Source organism: Pituophis catenifer, unplaced genomic scaffold (genome assembly GCF_029215685.1).
Source record: "Pituophis catenifer annectens isolate HBS135680 unplaced genomic scaffold, rPitCat1.0.hap2 SCAF_3, whole genome shotgun sequence".
In the NCBI taxonomy this organism is placed as follows: Eukaryota; Metazoa; Chordata; class Lepidosauria; order Squamata; family Colubridae; genus Pituophis; species Pituophis catenifer.
The window spans coordinates 162,566,479-162,593,133 of record NW_027256883.1 but is presented as its reverse complement, the minus strand read 5'-3'; the positions used below and the strand labels follow the sequence as shown (position 1 = coordinate 162,593,133).

The following is a 26,655-nucleotide window of genomic DNA, read 5'->3' as shown; positions in this document are numbered from 1 at the left end:
CCTTTTGCTAAACTGGGGGTGGGGGTGGCCAGCATGTGACACATCCGGCCCGTGGGCCGCAAGTTTGATATCCCTGCTTTAGCTCATAACCAAGTTAAGGGCTCCAGATATTGGGCTCCAGTTGTACTGCAACTCCTTGATCTGATATAAAAGAAACTTTGAGGCCAATGTCAGGAAGACATTGATGACATGTATCAGGAATCTCCAACCCCTGGGCCGCAGCTTAGTACTGGGCTGTGGCCTCAGTCAGAATCAGGCTGCACAAGCAGTGGGCCCTCACGCACATAGCTCCAAATGGAGCTAGATGCGCCAGTGTGTGCCCCCGCTGCTCGTGCAAGTGGAGCTGCCCGCATATGTGGCCCCACCACTTGCATGACCTGGAACCATCCACTCTTCCCCCTCACTGCCACTGCCACCACCACTGGTCTACAAAACTGGAAAAATTGGGGACCGTTGCTCTAAACCATCTGTTACAGCAGTTACATATATTTTGCATTGCTCATTTCCTCTCTGCCTAATATAGAAAAGCAGTTGTTATTCTATACTTATCCTAGAGCAAATGTAAAACCCAGGATTTTGCCAATTCAAATTTTAAAACAATGATTTAGTCTACTTCAAGGCTGGCAAATCATTCAGAGCATCTTGTTTCTCTATTTTTTCTAGTAAAATACTTCTTACAATTTTTCAAAGTACTAGTGACAATGATATAGGGTTTTTTTTCCTGGATTATTGGCGAGGCTGTTCTTGGTTTGACAGGTTTATATCTATTGGGTTACTCAAAAAACTATCCTCTACGCAGACGCAGGCAGTGGTGGTGGTGGTTCTTTCCTTGCTTTCTTTCAATGATGCAACTTTGCTCATAACTTTGGCGGTCTGTTCTCTATTGCATTTTGAAAAGGACCACTGAACTGGACTTGCCTTATCCTGACCTGCAGGAGTTTGTGGCTGACATGAATGTTCTGATGGCTCTGATCATCAATGGCCCCATGTAAGTTTTCTACCTTTTTGATCTGTGCATGCAAAATCCAGGTGCCAAACTCCTTTCCAAATAGCCATTCTACAAGGGTGGCTTACATATATTATGATCCTAGAATCTGTTATGTAAAACACATTGTCATCATAAGATTACATGGGAGACACATTTATCTTTTTTTTTTTTTTTGTCGATTTAACATAGTTCATAGTTCAAAATAATCATATGATTATTTTCCTGGATAATCAAAGCGTATTCTTCAGGTTGAAAGAAAATTTATTGGACTTTTTTGAAAGAAACCGTGTCCAGAGAATGCTTCAATACAACTTTGAATACCAGGAGCCAAAAGCAGATGCTTTGCTTTTCAATTTCTTAGCATTTTTGTAAGGAGACAGTAGTCCCAAAGGTGTTTTTTCAAGAAACAACTGGACTTTCTGGTTTTTCTTTGAAGACGTTTCACTTCTCATCCAAGAAGCTTCTTCAGCTCTGCCTCTTGAAAAGTTTGGGATAACTATGGCTTGGATGATGGCGAATCTGCATAGACATAAGTAGACAGTAGCTACTTAAAATAGCTACAGTAGCTATTGTAGACTCACCATTAGGCCGATTTGGCATAGGCTTGATTGTATGGGATCTTTAGTAATTCCCATATTCTATTTCTGGAAAGAAGGACTTAGCTTCCCCACCCGTGTAAAACTTTCTGAGTTATCAATTTATTGTACTGAGATAGCTTATGGGATAATAATAATGAAATTAGATCTCAAATGGAAAATGTTCTAATTAGGGTGTGCAAATCTTAAATTGTTTTCTTTTCATCTTTGGACAGAAAATCCTTCTGCTATAGAAGACTTCAATACTTAAGTTCAAAGTTCCAGATGCATGTCCTGCTCAATGAGATGAAAGAGCTGGCAGCTCAGAAAAAAGTGCCACATCGTGACTTCTACAACATTCGAAAGGTAGAAGCACTGTATAATTTGAGAATATGTGCTGGTAGTTAGGGCTACAGACTATCTCAGTGCCACAGATTGTTGAGACTAGAAAGTTCAATAGAGAATAGAATAGAATAGAATAGAATAGAATAGAATAGAATAGAATAGAATAGAATAGAATAGAATAGAATAGAATAGAATAGAATAGAATAGAATAGAATAGAATAGAATAGAATAATAGAATTGAATTCTTTATTGGCCAAGTGTGATTGGACACACAAGGAATTTGTTTTGGTGCATATGCACTCAGTGTAGATAAAAGAAAAGATACATTTGTCAAGAATCATAAGATACAACACTTAATGATAGTCATAGGGAACAAATAAGCAATCAAATCATATTAGGAACAATCAATATAAACCTTAAGGATACCAGCAACAAGGTTACAGTCATATAGTCATAAGCTGGAGGAGATGGGTGATAGGAACAATGAGAAGATAAATAGTAATGCAGTCTTAGTAAATAGTTTGACAGTGCTGAGGGAATTATTTGTTTAACAGTGATGGTGTTTGGGAAAAAAAATTTCTTGTTCTGGTGTGCAGTGCTCTATAGCGTCATTTTGAGGGTAGGAGTTGAAACAGTTTATGTCCAGGATGCGAGGGGTCTTTAAATATTTTCGCAGCCTTCTTATAGAACGCTTCACCAGTACAGCCCTTTACCTCTTTGTACTGGTAAGAGAATTCTAGCAGATCCTACTGCTTTTAAGTTGGTAGCAAAACACTTTCAACAGAAATGCTGAGTTTTGCACTCAGATTTGCACCTCTTGGCCCATTTTGGATTGGTATATAGGGATTGTCTTTTATAAAAACAAAATCCAAACAATTATGTTAATGCTTACCGTATAACAATCTTGGAAGAAAGTCAGCATTACTTCTGTATTACAGATTGAAAAATAGAGTTGAGTTTGAGAACAACAGTTTTTTTTTAAGTCAGCTAATGAACTGGTGTCTAAGATAACATTTGAGCTTGCATCTTCCTAGCTTGTATAGTTATCCACTAATCCTTTGATCAGGTGGACACACACATCCACGCCTCATCCTGCATGAATCAGAAGCATCTGCTACGCTTCATCAAACGGGCTATGAAGAAACACCTGCAGGAAATCGTTCATGTGGAAAAGGGCAAGGAGCAAACCCTTAAAGAGGTCTTTGAGACCATGAATCTCACCGCATACGATCTGAGTGTGGACACCCTCGATGTCCATGCGGTATGTCAGATGCATTCATCGAAGAGGGTAGCTTTTCTCTGACTTATAAAGAGAATTAGAAACTGATTTTCCTACTGGACTAAATAGCAATCTTAACTTTGGACACTGGGCTGGACAAAAGTTTCTTACTCTTTCCAGTAGAATGGTCTCACATGCAGAATGCTAGTTTCTGACTTTTTCAGGTCTGTTGGAACACAGCTCTAAAGTTGCCTCAATTATAAGCAATAGAGAATCTGATCTTAATTAACTCCAACAAGTAATTTGGTAGTATTTATCAAAGAGAAGAAAGTGCTCATTAAAGAAATACGTAGCAGCTTCTGATCTTGGAAGGCACTTCCAATCAAAGGGGGATGATGGAGGGAATTCTGATTAAAGAAATATATCTTTATGAGTAGGGCTAAATCAGGAAGAGAAGGCAGTTGCACTCTGGCTTATCATGATTTATCTTGGCATTCTCTCTGTTAATAGGATCGTAACACCTTTCATCGATTTGATAAGTTCAATGCCAAATACAACCCCATAGGAGAGTCTGTTCTGCGGGAGATTTTCATTAAAACAGACAACCAAGTCTCTGGAAAATACTTTGCTCATATCATCAAGGTGAGGCCTGCTATAATGGTATGTGGGAATGTCCTTGAGAGACAGGGAATTGCCACAGCCAGGGGAACAGTTGGACAAGAGACAGCCTGCAGAAGGAATGTAGGCATGGCAGATGCCTCAGAAGGGACCCTCCCTAGTTTTTTAGGCTGCAAAGGCAGTGGGGGGAGAAATGGATTTTCAGACTTGCAAGATTCGTAAATGTAACCTTACAATAAAGTAGGATCAATCCATCTAGTTGTGCTTCACATCTGGATTACCTTGCAAATTGGCCTCATTTGTACATACTTTCTTAAAGCCAGTGGGGCTGAACAAGTTATGCAGACTTAAATATAGCTATCTTTTGAGGCTTTGAAGCTTGGGAGAATCAAGCAGGTTGGTTTTGGAGAAGTAATAGAAGTGTTACAGTAAGTTAGGGGTGTCAAACCAGTGGTGGGTTGCTCTTGGTTTGCACCGGTTCGCAAGAACCGGTAGTAAAAATTTGTAGTTCGGAGAATCGGTAATAACATTGGCTGGCCACGCCCCCGAACCAGTCCCCGGCCCGGTTGCCGCTCGCTTACCCCGCCCACCTCATCAGAGACTTTTTTTTTTACTTTTAAAAGCATTTTTTCTACAACCTCTTCAGCCGAAAAAATGCTTTTAAAAGTAAAAAAAAAAAAAAGCCTCTGATGATTGTGTGGCTCAGCTGGGATCGTCAGAGGCTCCTGAAAGCATTTTTTCTGCAACCTCTTAAGGTTGTAGAAAAAATGCTTTTAAAAGTTAAAAAAAAAAAAAAAAAGTTGGCCACGCCCACCCAGTCACATTACATCCCCACCAAGCCACGCCCACAAAATAAGCCACGGCCACAGAACCGATAGTAAAAGTTTTTAGAACCCACCCCTGTGTCAAACTCGCGTCATCACGGCAGCATCACATGACATTGTGAGTTTTCCCCCCTTCACTAAATCGGGTGTGGGCGTGGCCAGCAGATGATGCAGCCAACCCGCAAGCAGTGAGTTGGACAGCCCTGCTATAAGTAATAAAGTCACACGGGGGGAGCAGAAAGGGGTGGTGGGTGTATAAAGGTTATTTCTTGATTACTGTACGCCCAGTAATGGCTATAACTCACTTCTGAACATTAGAAGCCCACTCTTAAATGTTTATACATTTGTCTGTCAATTATCAGAAGTTGAAGCCAATATATTCGTGTCACACCATGCTACAATACTTACCTAGCCATTGTAGTTGGAAACTACAGTATGCCTAGCCTATTCTATGGGCTAATATTGGGCTTAGCATTATGCATGAAGGAGGCTCTGCGGCCTAGTGTGTTTTATGAACCTAAGAAACCTTATGGCTAAAATAACAAAAGTGGATCAGGCAATCTGCAGTCAGTGTCTCTATTTAACTGCATAATTTGTTGAATGAATTTCAAGCATCCTCTTTGTCACACTCAACCTGGCTCATAGGATTGTTGTTTGGGAAGAAAATGAGGGGAGATCCCCATCTAAGTCACCCAGACCTCCCAGACAAAAGACAGGATAAAAGAACATGTATTTTTATTGTTGTTTTTTTTAAAGAAAGAGCTCCTATTCTTAAATTGCTAACAAGCTCATTCTCTCCTGGTAGGAAGTAATGTATGACCTAGAAGAGAGCAAATATCAGAATGCAGAACTGCGACTGTCTATCTACGGCCGAGCACGGGATGAGTGGGATAAGTTAGCCAAGTGGGCTGTTACCCACCGAGTGCATTCCAACAATGTACGCTGGCTGGTGCAGGTGCCTCGGCTATTGTGAGTACCTCTCTCTTGGTTTTGCAGTTTCAAAAGCATGCAGAGACTCGCAGAATCACAAAGGGCTTTGCATACATTAGCTGCTGTATTATTAATACTCAACAGCCGGTTTTGTCTAGTAAAAAGTGGGTACAGGACTTGCTTTTTTTACATATATATAATTCTGGCACCAAGATTATACCCTAAATAAGATAAATATTGCCCTTCCACTGTCTTTTTTTTTCTTTTTTTAAGACTTATAGAAAATCATGTTGTTTGAACAGGTATGATTAAGGTGAAACTTTAGAGGCTGCAATCCTGGAACCAATTTCAGAGTATTCATGTTTAGGATCAGTGAGATCGCTGTGCCTTATATATCGGGGTATCTTTGGGGAGAAATTGTTCTACTGCTTTATAGAGCAGGGGTCTCCAACCTTGGCAACTTTAAGCCTGGAGGACTTCCAACTCCCAGAATTCCCCAGCCAGCAAAGCTGGCTGGGGAATTCTGGGAGTTGAAGTCTGCCAGGCTTAAAATTGCCAAGGTTGGAGACCCCTGTTATAGAGGGTTCTTTATGCTACAAGTAGCTTTCCACTGTATTTTTTGACGGTCACGGAGAGCAACCATCTCAATAAGAACTGTAGAGGGCTCTTTAGTTTTCTGTGGTTGGATCTTAGTTTTGATTTCCACAGCAGTTGTAATCCCAGTTAGTGGGAAACCACCCTTTGGACATAGCTGCTCAGTGTAGTACAATATCAGCTTATGAGCTAAAGTGGTAAGACTTGCACTGATGATGTTACAGTATCTAGTTGGGTAATGAAACATCTGAACTGGAAAGGGTTGCAACAGATTTCTGTCTACCATTCAGAAAAATACCACCCCTCTGTTGGTGGCATCAGAGGAGAATGTTCTCACCTAGGCTAACTGAGTCAGTAAAACACACGAATAGTCCCAAAAACCTCTTTAATTTCAACGGCTGTGAATTCTCTTCATTCACAGATGAGTCCCAAATAGTTGTAAAGAGTCCTTCAGGATAAGGCGGATAATCACCCACCTTTAGCTCCCTTGACACACTGCCAAAGACCTAATTGGCAAAACCACATGGAGTCCAGAATCAAACAGAGCTTCAGACTTTAAACCGAACAGAATGAACAATGTTGCTTCCTGCAAAGGCCCACGTGCCTTTGCTCCTCTTTTAAGTCTTATGGGAGGGGCCAATCATCTCCCAGCCCTACTCCGATCATCCCTTTTGTTTGAACTGTTTTTGCCTTCTGGCAGCTCTGCGCATGCGCGCACTGGGAACAGGCTCCCCCTGTTCCTCTGCCTCGCTGAGGTCCGACTCTGGAGGCTCCGGAGGCAGCACCTCCCTCCCAGATGGCCCTTTCTCTGCCTCTGAGACAGAGCCCTCGTCCGAGCCTTCCCCAGACTCCAGGACTGGCCCATGTTCCTCCCCAGCCTCCTCACTGTATGACTCTGCTGCTAGCTCCACAGGCTGCCGGCGGACCACAACAGAGGATGGGGGAAGAGCCAGTTGCAAATCTGTTCCCCACAATCTCAACAGAAGCACCAGGACTAAAACTACTTTGAAAATATTTGATAAATGGCCATACAAACTTGCACGTTTTCCCCAAAACACATCCTCTCTTACTAAATCACTGTGTAAGAGAGTTATCTATGGAGAGTCTCAATCATCCAGTTCATGGTTTTCCCCAAAGGTGCTTTTTCCAAAAGGCAATTGGACTTTCTTGGGGGTTTTTTTCCCTTGAAAAACATTTTGCTTCTCATGCAAGAAGCTTCTTCATTTCAAGATTGAAGAAGCTTTCTGGATGAGAAGCAAAACTTTTGCATACCTTTGGGGAAAAAAAGCACCTTTGAGTATAAGATAGTTATTCCTTCCTGCTGTGTGACATCTGCAGTGAAGACTGTTGGGAATTGGATTTGCTGAAGCAGTTGGGTTACTTAAGTGATCTGACTCTCATTCCCAGAAGCTGTGCAAGCCTTACCACAAAGCAACTGATTTTAAGTGCGATCAAGGCACACTTAGGTATTTGTTCATAATTTCTGTGGTAACTTTAATGCCAGGGAAGGCAGAGATGTGGGAAGAAGTGTTTGCAGTTTTCTGGTACCAGAGTAAAATCAATTTGACTGGGCAACATATTTATTTATTTATTAAATATATATATATTTTTATGCCGCCCATCTCCCCTAACAAGCTGACTTTGGGCAGCTTGAGATTTTTCTGCCCAGAGAACAGGGAATTGGGTACCACCTAATACATTGACAACAGAAGGGGGAAAATGAACTAGTTTAGTCTTCTAGGACAGGGGTCTCCTGTCCTCAGCAGCTGAGCTGAGGAATTCTGGGAGTTGAAGCCCACAAGTCTTAAAGTTGCCAAGGTTGGAGACCCCTGTTCTAGGAAATATGCTACCCACTCCCCTCTTCTTCCAAGAATCAGGGTATGTGGAGTGTCACATTACACGACTGCTAATTATAGCCCTCAGTCAGCTCAGAACAAAGTCTGAGGAACAGGATTGTCAACTATGAGGAATGAAGAGATTTATGTGTGATGGAGCACTATCACTTTTTGTTTCTTGACTTTTAACAGTGACGTATACAAAACAAAGAAACAGTTGGCCAACTTTCAGGAGATGTTGGAGAACATTTTCTTACCTCTCTTTGAAGCCACCATCAATCCTGCTAGCCACCCAGAATTGCATCTCTTCTTGGAGCATGTAAGTAGGGATATTGGAAAAAAACAACCTTAATTTCTAGTACTTGTTAAAGGGATGGCTAATAGTATCTCTGCATTTGGGGCAGAGTGAAGGACAAACGTTATATAAGTGATTCTTGTATATGCTTGATCCTGAAGGCCATTTAGTTAGCATATAGCGGAATGGTTGATATATATCAGTCTTAAATAATTGTCACAATCACTCTGGCTGATTTGCATAAAATGAATGAAGATGCAAGAGGCTTTGAAATCCACAGGCATATTTTCACCTGCTCCCTTTCTTTCCTCTGGTTTCTGAATGGGCAGGTGGATGGTTTTGATAGCGTAGATGATGAATCAAAGCCAGAACACCATATCTTCAACTTGGACAGTCCCTTACCTGGAAATTGGATGGAAGAAGATAACCCACCATATTCTTATTACCTTTATTACACCTATGCTAATATGGTGGTGTTGAATCATCTGCGTAGGTAGGTGGTTTGCTTCTTATCTCCCTCCTTTTCTGAATTTGCGTCTGCTCCAGAATTGTTTTATAAGGCCTTGAATATCACCTTTCTGGTAATAATAGTAACATATTAAGAGACTCAAATACCCAGGTCTTGTGGTCTATGTTTCAGCTTCATAACTTTGGTGCTGTAGGTTGGGCATTAATTCCTGTTCCTCTTTCCCATTTTACCAGCATTTTGACTTCTCCTTTTCCAAAATGCCATTCATTTGATTGACTAAGCTGTATATTTTGCTTTCCCTTTTTTCCCCTAGGAAGAGGGGCTTCCACACCTTCGTCCTGCGACCCCACTGTGGGGAGGCAGGACCCATCCATCATCTTGTGTCGGCTTTCATGCTGTCAGAAAACATATCTCACGGCCTACTTCTCCGCAAGGTAAGGGAACGCAAATGAGTTGATACCACATCTAAAAACATGGACATGCCTGTATATGTGCTGAAGCAGAAACATTGCTTAGAAGCAAAGCTGCTGCTTAAACCACCACATACCTTTGGGTATTTTGATAAAGGCTACTGTTGTGGTAAACATGCAGTGGGAACCTAGGCAGAAAGCAAAAAGAAAATCACATCGCACTCGTGTCGGAAGCACCAAGGTGCTTCCGGGCTGAAAGGTTTAGCCGGTGACATTGCCATTCTCCGGGGGATGCCCAGTTGGGGACTCCTTTCATGTCCACATTAATGTGCTCACCGAAATGGTACCTGTCTAGCTACTTGTGAATGCTATGCTTTCGAAATGCTAGGTCAGCAGGAGCTGGAGCAAGTGACGGGAGCTCATCCTGTGCCATGGCAGCATTCGGGTTTCAAACATGGGCTTGCTGCTGTCAACCTAGTGCCCTAACTATGTGAGCCACCATGCTCCTAAAAAGAGAATGTGAATAGATCATGCTGGTGATAATTGCAGTCTCTTGAAAGAGTTTCTATTCATGACTCTTCCAAATGGATTGAAGGAAGGAGGAACCCATGTATATTTATCCAGAAGCAAGCATTAGGTGGGGCTCAGTGTTTGCTTGAGATACCCCATGCCTTAACGTTGAGTTTCTCTCTAGGCACCGGTGCTGCAGTATCTCTACTACCTGGCTCAGATTGGCATTGCTATGTCTCCACTTAGCAATAACAGCCTGTTCTTAAGCTACCATCGTAATCCGCTACCTGAGTACCTGTCACGGGGCCTCGTGGTCTCCCTGTCCACAGACGACCCCCTGCAGTTCCATTTCACTAAGGTGAGTGTCATGTAGCAGGTGTGACCCAAAGGAATGAAAGATGGCCCAAGGGAGGAAAGATGCCCTTCTTTTTAGCTGATATAGTGTGGCAAAATACTAGAAAGAAAACATAGCTGTATAAGTTTTTCCTTTGCCTGTATCATGTGTTAATTGCATAATGCTTCATCCCAAGCAGCAAAGCTGCCACTTTTAGATCTCTGCAGATGTCCCTGTTGTACTTGGTTTACTGCATGTGCTTCAACAACAATTCAGTGGTGAAATATAAAATTTGTTACTACCGGTTCTGTGGGCGTGGCTTGGTCATGTGAATGGGTGGGCGTGGCCAACTTTTTTTAAATTTTATTTTTAAAAGCATTTTTTCTACAACCTCTTTGGACGAAGAGGTTGTAGAAAAAGTGCTTTTAAAAGGCTCTGATGATTAGTTGCCTGATCGTCAGAGGCTTTTGTTTTCTTTTAAAAGCATTTTTTTTGGCTTTTAAAAGAAAAAAAAGCCTCTGACGATCAGGCAACTCAGCTGGGATTGTCAGAGCCTTTTAAAAGCATTTTTTCAGCCGAAGAAAAAATGCTTTTAAAAGTAAAAAAAAAAAAAAAAAAAGGCTCTGATGATCGCGCAGCTCAGCTGGGCATGGGGTTCTCCGAACCACCCGCCGCCATCGCTACTGGATCCAGTGATCCGGTCCGAACCGGGAGCATTTCACCCCTGCAACAATTCCATGTTTTCTCGTGTTTATTTCATGTGTGCATCCTAGCCAACAGTTACTGAAGGGTGTATATTGCCATTGTGTAAAAACTGAAAATATCTAGAAAATAATAGGTTAAATTCCACGTTATTTTTGTGATTAGCAGCCAAATCTATGAGACACCAGGGAAAGTGTTAGGAAGCAAAATCTTCATTGTCCAGTGTAATTGAAATGTCTCCACCTAGTGGCTCAAAGATCAAATTTTGACCACAAGAACCAAAGTAAAAATGGGGTTAAGTAGAACATGCTGTCTTTGGTTCAGTCTGTAGAAATATTTGTGGCAGCTTGGGACAGACACCCCACTAACTGTTTTTGGAAAAGTAAGGTGTTGTTTTAGTTGTTTACAAGTAGTCCTGTACTTACAGCAGTTCATTTAGTGACATTCAAAGTTACAACGGCACTGAAAAAGTGATTAGTGACCATTTTTCACTCTTACAACTCTTATATCAGCCCCCTGACCATGTGATGCTTGGCAACTGGTTCATACTTATGTCTGTAGCTGTGTCCCAAGGTCATGTGATCCCCTTTTATAGCTTTCTGACAAGCAAAGTCAATGGGGAAGCCAGATTCAGTTAGCAACCGGGTTACCAACTTATCAACTGCGGTGATTCACTTAACAGTTGTGGCAAGAAAGGTCGTAAAATGGTGCAAAACTCACTTAACAAATGTCTCGCTTAATAACAGAAATGTTGGCCTCAATTGTGGTCGTAAGTCAAGGACTACCTGTATACCTCTCACTTATCCCAGGCACACACTGTTCTCCAATTTATCTGTTGGAGATAAAATAATGGAAATGTTTTCTGCTCAGTTTTTATTAAAAGCAAAGTTGCTTCATTCCTTACTGATGTTGGATTTTTGTCCTGGTGCGGAAGTGATTGCCTTCTTCTGTGATAATTCTCCACTTTTCAATCTAGTTTATAGCTCTGGACTTCTCAGTTGCTGCCTACTGCATTCAGTTTGCATTGTGCACAACTAATACTATATGTACCAACATCGCTGAATCCTATTGTGCTGCTTGGTAATGTTCTATTTGCAAGTATCTGGGTCTGACTGACAGTTTTGCTTCCAGGAACCCTTGATGGAAGAGTACAGCATTGCCACACAGGTTTGGAAGCTCAGTTCCTGCGATATGTGTGAACTTGCACGGAACAGTGTGCTCATGAGTGGCTTCTCCCACAAGGTAATGTAGAATCTTCTCTGAAAGGGATTGACTTCAGGCTATGACCTCCCAAAATAATGCTCTGAAGTTCAAGGGGAGAGGGATTTACAGAGACTTATTCATCTGAACCAGCCTGTTCAGTGTAGAAGACTTAACACCTACTATAGTGATCTAGGCTTACTGAGTCATTACAATACCCAATTAGTCCCAAACAAACCTATTTTATTGTAACAGCTGAGAATTACGTGCATTCCCAGCTGAGTCCCAATTAGCTGCAAAACAAGTCCTTCGGAAGAAGTCCTTCGGGATAATCACCAACCTTTATCTTCTTTGACACCCTGCCAAAGGGCTTACTTGGCAAAGCCCCACGGAGTTCAGAAACAAACAAGAGATGCCGACTGGAAACAGAGTTAGCAACATTGCTTTCCTGCAAAAGGCCCAAGTGCCTTTGTTTCTCTTTTAAGCCTTATGGGAGGGGCCAATAATCTCCTAGCCTTACCCCCGAGTCGTCCCTTTTGCTTTAGCTGCTCTTGCCTTCTGGCAGCTCCGCGCATGTGTGCACTAGGAACAGGTTCCTCCTGTTCCTCTGCCTCTCTGCTGTTCAACTCTGGGGGCTCTGGAGTCTGCGCATCACTCCCAGATGGCCCTGACCCCATCTCTGCCTCTGACACAGAGCCCTCGTCCGGGCCTTCCCCAGACTCCAGGACTGGCCCATGTTCCTCCCCAGCCTCCTCACTGTTCGACTCTGCTGCCAGCTCCGCAGGCTGTTGGCGGACCACAACACCTACATGCGGCCTCCTCTTCAATCAAGTCTGTACTCAAGGGAAGGAGATCCCTTGAGGACTAATTTTGAAGAAAGCATATCCAACGCCTCCCTTCCCTTGATTCCATCTGCAGCAAAAGAACAGCAATCATTTTATGCTGGGGAGGTTGTATATAAAGACCTCTGCAGATGTGAGCCTTTCACCAGTGAGGTAGCCACTCTCCTGATTATGAAGTTCAAAAATAATTAGTCTTAAAGAGTGCAGTGGGGGAGTTCAGAATGCCAGTATCTGCCTTGCCCCTTTTTTCTTCGGCCTTCCCTTCTCCTGTGTACATAATAGCTGCCATTATGTTCTCACTTATTATGCTCAATCCTTATTAGACTGATTTTAATTTTTCTGTAGCCCCCTCCCCCCCCCCAAAAAAAAGGCTGTTTCTACATCACCAAATCCTTGTTCTAAATTTAGGGCAGCCTGCTTGTTGTATGTGGATGCCAGGGAATTAGTTATATTAACAGGGCATGATAAACCTACTACACCTTGATACATCTTGTAAAATTCCAGGAGGCATTCAACTCTTGATCAAAATCCCAGTGAAACTTAGCACATTAATGTGCAGCAGTAAGAATAAGATTTAAGGCCTTTTCTCTGATAGTTTTAACCACTCCAAATGAGCAGAAAGCAGAAATACCTATCCCAAGACTTTTATCTTTGCCATTGTAGTGCCACTGTGCCTCTACTAAGGTATCTTATTCTCATAGACTGAATGAAGGGTAGCTTTTCTGGGGTGGGGTGGGGGATCCTATTGAGCCATTTGTGCAATTCTTTGCTAGGCAAAAGTCCAGAGAAGCACTAAAGTGAACATAAGGTGAGAATTTAAAACCCATGAGTCAATGTTATTAGTTTGCATGTGAGAGAGATAGAGAAAGGAAGAGGGAGATATAGTTGGTGCTAGCTCTTTTTTTTTTTTTTTAAGGATTTATTTATTTATTTATTAAATTTAGACTGCCCATTTCACTCCCTGAGCAACTATGAATTATACCGTATCCTTCATTAATGTTTTTGGCTTTGAATGTCCAGGTGGAAAACATAGGCTGCTCTTTGGCTTAACCCTGGATTGATTTTGCCTTTGTTCCTCAGGTGAAGAGTTACTGGCTTGGACCCAACTACCTGAAGGAGGGGCCAGAAGGCAATGACATCCGTCGTACCAATGTGCCAGATATCCGGGTAGCCTATCGCTATGAGACACTTTCCCAGGAGCTGACTCTCATCACCCAGGCTGTGCAGACAGAGATGCTGGAGACCATCCAGGAAGAAGACCTTCTGACTATGAGCTCTATCCGGGATACTTGCTGAAAGAGACTCGTTCATAATCGGTCTCCCTTTCAGACCCACACTGGCTTGACAAGATGGGTCTGTTATGTGAGCACAGAGAGAGCCTGACCATCCACCTCCCTCATCCCAGAGACTTTTCTACTTTCCTGTTGTGTGTGTGTGTGTGTGTGTTTCCTTCGGTATCTCTTGGAAATGTTTCCATGATTTCTTTGCACTTGGTAATCGGCTGGGGCCTCCTGGAAGATGAATAGTTAGAAGCGTCTCCAGGGTCCAGATCCAGGAACCAAGGAAAGCATCTGTAGTGTGAATGGAAAGACTGGTCAGATCGATTGACAGCCAAGGCCAAAGAGGTAAAAAGGAACATGTGCCAGTTCAGTACAGAATAAATTCTGGAAGTCCTGACATTTGCCCAGTAGCAAGAAGAACCACCAGCATGTCTACATGTATCCTGAGCAACATCTGCCAGGGCCAAAGTCTTCTGGGGGTGCCTTGCGCTACCTCACTTTTGTTTTAGGGGGTTCCCATTGGCTGGTCAAGCACCTCTGAGTGGCTGGAACCAGTCCTGCCTTTTGCCATCAGGGCAAAACATTGTCAATCCCACCAGGCAAGAGCCTCCATTTTTCAGTGTTAAGCTCTAGCACGGTGTTTTTCAACCTTGGCAAACTTTAAGATGTCTGGACTTTAACTCCCAGAATTCCCCAGCCAGCATGATATCTTAAAGTCATGACATGTAGGCATCTTAATGTTGTCAAGATTGAGAAACACTCTCTAGTATGAAGTGGGGCAAAGGACAGATTTCCTTTCCTTTCAAAGCCCAATAACGTTTGTCTTTTTCGGCTCAGGGAAAGCACTAACCTTTGATTCCCTCCATCCTTTAAAGGTGAACGACTGTGCGCTGTCAGGGGCAAAGTGGACTTGAGATAATAGAGGTATTGTTGTTAGCATGCCAAATACTGGGTTTTTAAAAAATTGTTCTGTATTTTTTGTGAAACTCTTGGTCTCCCTCTACAACCAAGCATTATAAAAGAAGTTTGATGCAGTTATTAATGTAGCAAGGAGATTGAAGATGATTCTGGCCCTGAAAAAATAACTCCTGGAAGAAAGCCTTGGAGCCAAGATACCTGCCTAGCATGGAAGGAGTTTAGGATAAATTATTATGATGGTTATTAATTATATATCAGGTTCAAAATGGAGATAATGAAGGACATCTGAGATCAGTTGTTTTTAAAGCAAACTTTTAAGTAAATTTTAAGGCTTGATTGGATCAGTGACACTCATCAGCAATTGGTGTGGGAAGATACGTGGAGTTCCATTAAGCCATTTATTGGGTCTAATCTACTTTCCCAAAGTTGCTACTAGCTCAGGAATGATAGCATTTTGTTCCCTAGGGAGTTAATGGTGCAGTTACAGGAGGAGAGGGTGTTAGAGCAGAATCATTATCTATGGGTTTATACACTCTGGCAGTGTTGCCCTGGTTTTTGGACTGCTTCTTCCTTCAGCTGTTTTAAAGTTTAGGTTTTTTTCGGGAAGGTTCCCCATGTTGGGGGATCATTCCCACCATGTCTGGCAGCCATGTCTGATGTAATGCCTGATGCAGAAGCTCCTGGGAGATGAAAACTGTTCTGGACTGGTTATAATGCAGCAGATTCAAACTGCTTGTTATGCTATCTCTCTCACTTTCTGACAGCTTTTGACTCTCGTGCTACTTTTAATACTAGTAGGCTATTGTCATCCTATTAATGGTTGTTGTGCCATCAGTCATAATTTGGAAATCGCTTGTGGGCCTCTCTCCTGAGGTAGGAAACCAACTTCAGACTGTGCTCACTCTCTTCAGGTTCTTAGACAAATGTTATGTCTATAAAAAAGGCAGTTCTTGCTCCCAGTTGCCACCGTAACATGCGAGCTTACTATTGGAAGCAGATCCAGTACAAAGGGAAATACATTGGTTAAACTTGAGGTGAGTAGATAGCAAGAAATGCTTCTAAAGTGAACCGGAAGCTTGTGATGCCCTCCTTCTAAATTTGACTACCTCAACTTGCCATTCTCCAGATACATTGGACTGAAGCTCCCATAATCCTCAACCAGCGTGGCTGCATGAAGTTGTGCTCCAGCACAATTAGAAGTGAAAACCACTCTAGGTGGCTGTGGCCAAATTCTGAGGGTCATAACAAATGTCTGCTTAAAGATATTCACGAAGTGCACCAAGACTAAATAGGTAGCTTTTTTCATGTCGTGTGTGGAAGAAGCATTTTGTTACAGTTTGTGTCATTATTTTGAGGGTCACACATCTAAGAAAAAGGAGCCATTCTTTAAAGCCTGTCTAGTTGGTGTTTCACCTTCATGACACAGCATGGTAATTCCTTCCCTTCCCTTCCCTTCCCTTCCCTTCCCTTCCCTTCCCTTCCCTTCCCTCCATCCCATCCCCCATTGCTGTCTCCCAAGCTGTTTTGCAATAGAGCTGTCTTGCATTTGTTTCAGCCAGCATGGATGCCTTGTTAATCTAAGGGTTCCAGGAAGAAATGGTATAATCAGTTGAACTGAAGTGAAACGTAAACTGCCTCCCTGCTTCATCTCTCGTTTTCTTCCTTTCTCCTTGCCATTAATCTGCCTATTGGTACATCATGTTAGTTTTTGCTTTGGTGTCAGAATTGAAGCTGGTATTCCTTTAGCAATCACATGTATGATCCTCTCACTTGGCTATTTTATGTACCTTGGATGAAACTCTATGCTTGTCTGTGCTGTTAGAAATCTTCTGGAAATAAGAGCATGATCCACCATTAAAGATTATTTAAGTAAACTGAGTCTTTGTACTTCTGATTGAAACAATTTCCCCTCCTTGTTTGGCTTCCAGGCAGATAATAAAATCATTTTTTTCTCCAAGGGTGGATTTTGAAGGAGGAGCATTCATCCTTTAGGAAGCAGTTATCTCTAGAGGCCAAAATTGTTTTTTGTTTTTCTTAAATAAGCTTGAGTTTAATAGCTCCTTTGCACACCTGTCTGTCTTTTCTAGAGTGTTTCCACACAGGGCAAAGGCATTGGGAGATAGGCTGTTTTCCTTAATCCATGTGAAGGTCTGCATATGTGTTGCTCTGAATGGCCCTAATGAATACCTACACAAAAAAAAGTGCTAGTGCTTCATAGATATGGGAAATAATTTGCTTACATAAGAAAACAAGCTTGGTAATAAAAACAAAAGCCTGGATTTCTACCTATTGGTGTTCAACTTCTGCCATGCCCTATTAAATGGTGCTGTTAAAGCTTCAAAGAGAAGCAAATGAATGTGTAGGTATCTATTAACTATCTTGCTATGAATTCCTCCCACCAGAAATCATTCATACCAAGGGTTTTTAACCAGGTAAGAAAAAGGATCATGAATTTAATAATTTCAAGAACATTTCCAAGTTGAAAAGAAATTGAGTAACATATGAACAGAGGCTTCCTGGCAGCTGAAGAAAACAAACTTGTTACACACCATTATCTCCATTGCCAATAGAGAATATTGCTAAGGGAATATTAGGGCAGGCCTGAATCCCTCTTTCAAATAGAATAAGTTGCAAGATAATAGTGGCTGTCAAATCATTGGTCAGGCTTCATGTCTACTGGTTTAGACCAATATTGTCTAATGCAGTGTTTTTCAACCTTGTCCCCTTGAAGATGGGTGGACTTCAACTCCTACAATTCCTCAGCCAGCTTTGCTATCTGGGGAATTGTGGAAGTCCACCCATCCTCAAAAGGGGCCAAGGTTGAGAAACACTGGTATAACATAATTGGCAGTGTCTCAAAGGTGCTTTTTTCAAGAGACAACTAGACTTTCTGGTTTTTCTTTGAAGACGTTTTGCTTCTTATCCAAGAAGCTTCTTTAGAGCTGGAGAAGCTTCTTGGATAAGAAGTGAAAGGTCTTCAAAGAAAAAACAGGAAGTCCAGTTGCCTCTTGAAAAAGCACCTGTGGGACAACCATTGACCTGGATGACTGAGAATCTCCATACGTAATTGGCAATGCCTCTCCATGATTCCTGCTTATGTACTACCTGACCTTGTCATCTGAATATCTCAGAACATGAATTCAAGTCTGCATTCACACAAAGATCGAGCTCTGCTACCAATAGGTAGATTTCCATGTACTTTATTGGGCAAGTAAGCCATTGTCTTGAAACTATTAACTACCTGCTATGATAAACTCAACCTTCTACTAATGCAACTTCCTTCATTTGCTATGTGATTATATTGACAATCTGTGTAGCAGTTACCACCATTCTATTATTATTTTGACCAAACATGACCTTGGAGTTAAAGGGCTGATATTGAGTTCAAATCAGTTGTGGTATTGCAGACTCATGCAAGTTGCTTAGGGCTTATTCTTAATACTCCAACTATAAAGGCAATATTATGTACAAATTGGGAAATGTTCCACAAATTTAAAAAAACTTTCGTAAATAATAAAAGTGAGAGACAAAGTTTGGGGGGGGGGTGGCGGCAAAATACTGTACCAGTAATGACCAGAAGATGGAGTTACAGCCCAAAAATAAACCTAGGAGGAAGCGGAAGAGACATTATTGGAGAATAGTAATTGAACGGTGAACCAGTTAAATAAATTGAGAAAGGAATATTGGAAATTATCTGGGAAATAGATATTTAAACCATTTATTTATTTATTTATTTATTTATTTTATTTGATTTGATTTCTATACCGCCCTACTCCCGAAGGACTCAGGGCGGTGCACAGCCAAACAATAAAACACATACATACAAAATTTAAAAGTAGAATAAAATCAAATTAAATAATTTTGGCCCCGACAAATTTAAAACCCCAAACTTTTAAAACCAATTTAAAATTGAATGTATAAAATACTAAAAGATATTTAAAAATTAAAAATCTTTTATAAAAGAGGGAGAAAATTAGGCCAGGCCCGCCTGGTGAAATAGTAAGGTCTTTAAAGCGCGGCGGAAGGTGCGCAGATCCGGGATCCTCCGTATCTCTGGGGGGAGCTCGTTCCAGATAGTAGGTGCCCCCAAAGAGAAGGCTCTCCCCCTGGGGGCCGCCAATTGGCATTGTTTGGCTGACGGCACCCGGAGGAGCCCCTCTCTATGGGAGCGTACCGGCCGGTGGGAGGCTATTGGTGGTAGTAGGCAGTCCCGCAAGTACCCAGGTCCTAAGCCATGGAGCGCTTTAAAGGTGGTAACCAAAACCTTGAAGGGCACACAGAAGACCACCGGGAGCCAGTGCAGCTCGCGCAGGAGGGGTGTTACATGGGAACGCCATGTCGCTCCCATTACCACCCGTGCAGCCGCACTCTGCGCCAGTTGGAGCCTCTGGGTGCTCTCCAAGGGGAGCCCCATGTAGAGAGCGTTGCAATAGTCCAGGCGGGAGGTGACAAGGGCATGAGTGACCGTGCATAACGAGTCCCGATCCAGAAAGGGACGCAACTGGCGAATCAGGCGAACCTGATGAAAAATCCTCCCGGTCACGACTGTCAAGTGCTCTTCTAAAGACAGCCGTGAATCCAGGAGGACGCCCAAGTTGCAAGCCCTCTCTGTGGGGGCCAATGATTCGCCCCCAATAGTCAGTGATGGCGTCAACTGACTATATCGGGACGTCGGAAACCACAGCCACTCGGTCTTGGATGGGTTGAGCCTGAGCCTGTTCCTCCCCATCCAGATCCGTACGGCCTCCAGGCACCAGGACATCATTTCAAGGGCATCGTTGGGGTGATCCGGGGTGGAGATGTACAGCTGGGTGTCGTCAGCGTACTGATGGTACTCCACCCCGAAACCACGGATGATCTCGCCCAGCGGCTTCACATAAATGTTGAACAGGAGAGGTGAGAGGACCGACCCTTGCGGCACCCCACATATGAGGGGCCTCGGGGTCAACCTCTGTCCCCCTGTCAACACAGACTGCGACCGGTCAGCGAGAAAGGAGGAGAACCACCGCTGTGCCTCCCACCCCTAACTCTTCCAACCGGTGCAGCATGATAAAAGCCGCTGAGAGATCTAACAGGACCAGGACAGAGGAGCAACGTCTGTCCCGAGCCCTCCAGAGATCAAAAGCCGCTGAGAGATCTAACAGGACCAGGACAGAGGAGCAACGTCTGTCCCGAGCCCTCCAGAGATCATCAACCAACGTGACCAATGCCGTTTCCGTGCTGTACCCGGGCCTAAAGCCCGACTGGAACGGATCCAGATACGTCGTTTCATCCAGGTGCTGGAGGAGCTTCACATAAATGTTGAACAGGAGAGGTGAGAGGACCGACCCTTGCGGCACCCCACATATGAGGGGCCTCGGGGTCAACAGGCGCGATCACACTCTCAACAACCTTCGCCACAAAGCGAAGGTTGGAGACCGGACGATAATTTACCAACATTGCCGGGTCCAGGGAAGGCTTCTTGAGGAGAGGCCTCACCACCACCTCTTTCAAGGTGGCGGGAAAGTCACCCTCACCCAGCGAAGCGTTTATAATCCCCTGGAGCCAGCCTCGTGTCACTTCCCGGGAAGCCAGTACTAACCAGGAAGGACATGGGTCCAATAAACAAGTGGTCGCGTTCAGCCTACCCAGAATCCTGTCCACGTCCTCAGGGGTCACAGAATCAAACTCATCCCAGATAAATGACCTTGGGACACAGCTACAGACATAAGTATGAACCAGTTGCCAAGCATCACATGGTCATGGGGCTGATATAAGAGTCGTAAGAGAATTATGAGAATTAAAAAAATATTCTGCCTCTCCCCATAATAGGGAAGAGGGAAACCAGTTTAGATAACATATCTAACTTGACTTTGGTGAGTATAAGTATTGCAAAGTTTGTCAGGTGTAATGGCAATACTGTTCATTATATTTCCATATTAGAAAGTTCTTAACTGTTGAATTTTGTCTGCATGAAACTACAAAATTTACTAAAGTCCTGCTTTATCCAGTATTAATCAATAGGCAGGTTAATCAGTAGGAATCTGCCTCCGGATCTCTCTCCGGATGCAAGTTCGGAGGAGGAGTCAAGAGAAGGGAGCGCGGAGCTGCATGAGGACTCAGATCGGGGTTCGGTGGGTGTGGAGTAGTGGTGGGTTGCTCCCGGTTTGGTCCGGTTCTTGTGAACCAGTAGTAATGGCGACGGGAGGCTCTGCCCACCTGCCCGGACATAATCATGAATGATCTGCACAGCAAAGCAAGTGTGCACGCGTTCCCATCCAAACCGGTAGGGGAGGTAAGTAGAACCCACCCCTGGTGTGGGGCCAGCTGAAAAGTGACAGTCGGGTTGATCAGATGAGCGACAGGCTGAGCCCAAGCGTGGTCCATGTGAGTGTATGGGAGCAGGACAGCACAGTGGGATAGGATAAGTGTCATCATCTGTGAAAGGTTCATTTGTCATCAGTGAACCTAGGCGAGCAGTAATGCATTCAAGGCAAAGCTAAGAATATGTTCTGCCCCAGCTAGGAATCCCAAAGAATGCAGCACACACGAAGTCCGTTCAAACCTTAGTTTACTGAATAAACCAGTCTTTTAGAACAACGACTGTTAATTAATTGCATTAACAGCCACCAAGAATTCAAAGAATAATAACTGAAAGCTTACTATGGTTGGCAGAATGCCCAGAAGCAATTTGCAGGAAGCTGATAAGATAAGCAAGACAAGACACGAAGGTATGTGAACTAAGTTGTTCCCTGCAAATTGCTTCAGTTGGTGTTCCTCCTTAAATAGACTAAGGGAGTGGCCAATTAGCCCCAAGCCTTATTCTCGAGGAGACCTCCTCCTGAGGAGCCACTCCTGCCTTTTGGCAGCTCTGCGCGCCCGTGCATCGAGAAGAGGCTCTTCCTCCTCCTCCTCTTCACTTAAGGGAGCTTCTGGAGATTCTGAAGGCCCTGGCTGAATCCTCGCCTCTGGCACCACATCTTCTCCAGCCTCCTCATTGTCCGACTCGAGTGCCAGCTGCACAGGCTGCTGGCGCAGCACCACACCAGTCTCCTCACTGTCTGAATCAGCTACTAGCTGCACAGGCTGCGTACGGGCCACAACAGAATAGTAATTTAGAGCAGCCACTTTCAGCCTCAGTGGAAATCCTGAACCCAGCATGGAAAACCAACTCCAACAGGACAGGCCTTCCCTGAACTTCCAAAGCTGCTATGGAGTCCAAGAGTTCAGTATGATGGATAGAAAGTAATAGAAAGAAGAGGAAATGGCCTTGAAGGACAGGAAGAAGAGCTGCTACCAAGGCAATGGTCAGATAAAAGGGGCTCTAGTCCAGGCAAGTGTGAATAAACATCTCAGACAAGCCCCTCTCTAATTCACACAAAGATAAAGGGAGGGAGGGAGAAGCATATTCAGACATGCGAGATTCTGCTACTATACATTACAATCAAAGTAGTTCTGACCTACTGTAAAGAACTTTGACTTCCTAGACCAGGGGTCTGCAACCTTAAACACTCAAAGAGCCATTTGGACCCATTTCCCACAGAAAAGAAAACATTGGGAGCCACAAAACCCTTCCCGTGCCTGACTATTTCTTGAGCGGCCACAAAACTAGCATATGTAGTTGAATTAAATATTCTGTTTTCTTCTGAAACTTTTCTTTTCTTGGATTTATCCATGGTTGGCCTACCAGGGGTTGAAAAGCTCAATAAATCACGTGCCGGTGGGTGTGTCACACATTGGCGGTTGTGACGCATATTTTGAGTAACAGGGAGCCACAGCAGAGGGGTGAAAGAACCACATGCGGCTTCAGAGCTGCAGGTTGCTGACCCCTGTCCTATGTATTTAAATCAACATGAATCCTCTGGGGAAGATAACTAGTCATCTAAAGCTTTGAAGTTCAATGCCACTAAAGTGTGGGTGATACCCAGTTGTACATCACCTTGACCCAGTAAATTTTGGCAGCAATTATCCATATTTTACTTCCATTCTGTCTTGTGTACTGTAGCAGCCAATAGTGCAGATCTTGTTACTTCCATCATCTTTATCTTTGATCTGGATCTTGTTTGGTTGTGGTTCAGTGCCCCAAAGCCGCAGGTTGCTGACCCCTGTCCTAGACTGTCTACTTTGAACCTCAAAGCTCCGACTGCATGCCCATATAAGGTTTAAAAAAAGGATTTGGGCATTTTCTCACGACAATGGCTTTAGGGAGGAGGAGGCAGAAGAGTGAAAGAGAGGTTGCAGTGCAATCAGGTCTTGATATGTCAACCTTAAATGAGAATAACCTTTGTTAATAGTTAACGTAATTGCATTTTGCTGAAGCAATATCAAAACTATGTTTCTGTATGTTTGCTGTTTTTGCAACCACATCTCCATCTTGCCTAATCTGCTCAGGTGGATTTGCATTAACCATTCCTATCTCTGCTTACAGTTCCTAATTTTGATACAAGTCAGTGGACTAGTGTGAAGAGAAAAGGTGGGCTTGGACAGACAAAATGTATGAATGTTTTTGAGTTCAGTGTTGCCTTAAGATGAAAATGATTTCCTTTAAATGATTGCCCAAAAACAGATACTTATTTTTGCAGAAGATTGTTTTGCCACAGATAATGAAATGGCCAGGATGGTCATGATGGAGAAGCAGTTCACAGATTTCCAAATAACCTTGCAAAGTTGTGCTACAGTCCAGATTTTGAGTTGTGTTTTCTTTCTATTTTTTCTTTTTTAAATTTTTTATTATATTTTTATTGTTAAAGAATAACAGAAAAAAAAAACAATACAAAAATCAATAGTAAAGAAAGAAAAAAATTTTTCCCCCCAACATGCTATACAAATGGAAAGGAAGTTTTAGGAAATTAAAGTCTTCAATTCTTCCAGAAATCTCTTTGAAAAGGTACTGGCACCGATTCATCCAATCTCCCAAGTGCAAAGTCCACAAATGGTTGCCAAGTGTTCCAAAAAACATTCTTTGTATATACCACTTCTAATTTTAATATCACAAGTCAATTTATCATTTAATGCAAATTTCCATGTTTCATTATACCATTCTTCTAATTTTAAGTCAACATTTAATTTCCAATATCTAGTAATTATAATTCTCCCCATTATAACCAAAATCCTCACCAATTCTCTTTCTCCAGTTGTTAATGTTGTTTCATTCAATATTAATAATATAGTTTCCGATTTCAATTTGACCCTCTTCTTAATCATTTCAAATATTTCATTTTCTATCCTAGACCAAAAAAGGTCAACCCCATTACATTTACACCACATATGAACATATGTCCCAAGTTCCACTTTACATCTCCAACACATTTTATCCACTTTATTATCCATTTGAAAAAGTCTTATTGGGGTCAGATACTACTTCCAAATAACTTTATAATTATGTTCTTTAATCCTTATTGATAATGTCCTCATTATTCTGCTAACCCAGTTCATATTCCAATTTTGATTAGAAATTTCAATACCCAGTTCTTTTACCCAATTCTCTTTCATTACCATTTGTGAATTATTATCAAAGTTAATAATTTTATAAATTTTGCTAACTAATCCCTTTGGCCCAATTTCATCTTTTATTATTCGAGATGTCAAATTTTCAAATTCCGTTTCCTTTCTACTCTCATCATTCCTTTCTTTACATTTCCTATTCCATTTATTCATTTGAATTCTTTCGAACCAATTAATGTTTAATTTTCCATAAATTTCCTCTTTCCTCATTTCATTTTCTGTAAATTTCAACCATTCACTAATTGTTTCCACTTTCTCTTCTATTATAATCCTCTCTCTGTTACTATTTAATTTCATTGGGCAATTCTCTTTCAGTTTACCTAAATATGAGGTAAATAGCAAATAAAGAATAATGTAGATAAAAGAAATAATGTGAATAAAATAGGAATCATACAGAGTCAGATATATGGGCTCTGGGGGACCCTCTCTATTCAGATTATTATAAGGGGAAGACATGCTTGGATACATGAACTCTGAGAGACCCTATCTATTCACATTATTATAAGAGAGGAAAGTGCTTGTTGGAAATTACATTAACAAACAGTTAAACCCCTTTAAGTGGTAATATATCTTCTGAGACCTAGATGTCACGGAAAGGACTGCTATATGGAAAAACATCTGAGTGACCTGACTGTGAATGACACAAAGACCTATATGTTACAAAGAGTTACTTAATCCAATGAATTTACCCAAGGATAGTAGTAACTCTCCCATTAGCAACTCCGAGCACTTAAGAAAAGTTGTGTGGCTAAGATAATTTTGTAAACTAAGATTAATGCTTTAAGTAATTAGATGAACTTATTATACAGTGTATGTAACCATAGAAGGAAAATCGGATGTATGATCTCATGATTAACCATATATGGAAAATGTATGATCTCACTGAATCCTTTGTCTTAGAAATGTATAAAAACCATTGTATCAGACTTCTTTCTTTGTTCAAAGCTTCAGGTACAAATCTGGCTCTGAACCTTGCGCAATAAAGCTGTCTCTGACTGGCCTGGGAATGTTTTTTAGTCCTTCCATTCCACTACAAATACAATACGTCTGGTATTAATTTTTTTGCTACTCTGTCCCAATTTTTAGTCAGACTATTTAACCAATAATTACAAATTTTAACCTTACCTTTAAAATTTTCCAAAAACCATTTGTAACCAAACTTCTTTATTTCCTTCATTTCCAAACTACCCCAAAGTTCAACATCTCCTTTTAAAATTTTTACTACTGTTCTTATATTAAATGCTCTATAATAGTTTAATAATTTTGGAATTCCTAAACCACCTTGTTTTTGGTTCTGATACCACATTTTCTTAATCAATCTTGATTTTTTATCCCCATTACAAAATTTATCTAATTTTTTTTGATATACTTCAATGTCCTTCCCAGTTAAAAAAATTGGAAGCATCTCGAATAAAAAGTTAAATTTAGGAAGTAACATCATTTTACATATAGCTACTCTACCAAACCAAGATAACTTTAGTTTTTTATATTTCCCAATTTTCTCTTCAATTTCTTTTATTACTATGTCATAATTTAGTTTCTTTAAATTTTTAATTTTAAGTGAAAGTATAATACCTAAATATCTTAAATTATCCTTTATCCTAATTCCAAATTGATTTTGTAGTTTTTCTAATTTGTTTTCCCTATCAATTTCCATTAATAATTCTGATTTTGCCCAATTTACTTTCAAACCAGTCATATCTTCAAATTCTTCCAAATGTATTTGAACTCTTTTTATATCATTTGTAATATTATTTAAAATGACAAGAGTGTCATCTGCATATAAATTAACTTTGATGCCTTTATAACCTATTAATTCTGAATCCTCTTCAATCAAAGTTGTTAAAATTTCCATTGCTAATAAGAATAGGGTCGGAGACAGGGGACAACCCTGTCTCGTCCCTGCTTCCAAATTTATATCTTGTGTAAATATACCATTTACCTTCACTCTTGCCATACCCCTCTGGGGTTGTGTTTTCTGTCTCTCTTCTGTCTGTCTCCCTTCCCTCCCTATCAAAATGGTATCAGACTGTAACAGATGATCTGAAGATTAGGTTGGGGGAAATTTTGAGGTGAATGGGTAAATTGCACAATTGATCAACTCTCTATTTCTGGGGGTAGGAAGGTGAGAGAAAAGTAGATGTCTGTGGAGATTCTCAGTCATCCAGGTCATAGTTGTCTCAAGTTATTAAGAAGACGGAAGAGAGCAGGAAGGAAACCAAGAGGCCTAGAAACAGATAGGTTAAGATTTCATAACAACTTTCTGGAAACCAGTCAGTATGTA

At 41.8% G+C, this 26,655-nt stretch overlaps 1 protein-coding gene across 4 annotated transcripts in view; it reads left to right on the top strand.

The window, feature by feature from the left end:
- AMPD2 (adenosine monophosphate deaminase 2) overlaps positions 1-16,736 on the top strand; it is a 61,356-nt gene extending 44,620 nt beyond the window's left edge. For all 4 annotated transcript variants that reach the window (XM_070941440.1, XM_070941439.1, XM_070941438.1 and 1 more), the window contains 11 exons: positions 899-988; positions 1,800-1,929; positions 2,975-3,169; positions 3,638-3,769; positions 5,375-5,538; positions 8,121-8,247; positions 8,553-8,716; positions 9,006-9,126; positions 9,797-9,970; positions 11,780-11,890; positions 13,771-16,736. In XM_070941440.1, the coding sequence (XP_070797541.1) occupies positions 899-988; positions 1,800-1,929; positions 2,975-3,169; positions 3,638-3,769; positions 5,375-5,538; positions 8,121-8,247; positions 8,553-8,716; positions 9,006-9,126; positions 9,797-9,970; positions 11,780-11,890; positions 13,771-13,986 (1,624 nt within the window). In that variant the 3' untranslated portion in view covers positions 13,987-16,736. The remainder of the gene's footprint in view (positions 1-898; positions 989-1,799; positions 1,930-2,974; positions 3,170-3,637; positions 3,770-5,374; positions 5,539-8,120; positions 8,248-8,552; positions 8,717-9,005; positions 9,127-9,796; positions 9,971-11,779; positions 11,891-13,770) is intronic.
- Positions 16,737-26,655: the final 9,919 nt, after the last annotated feature.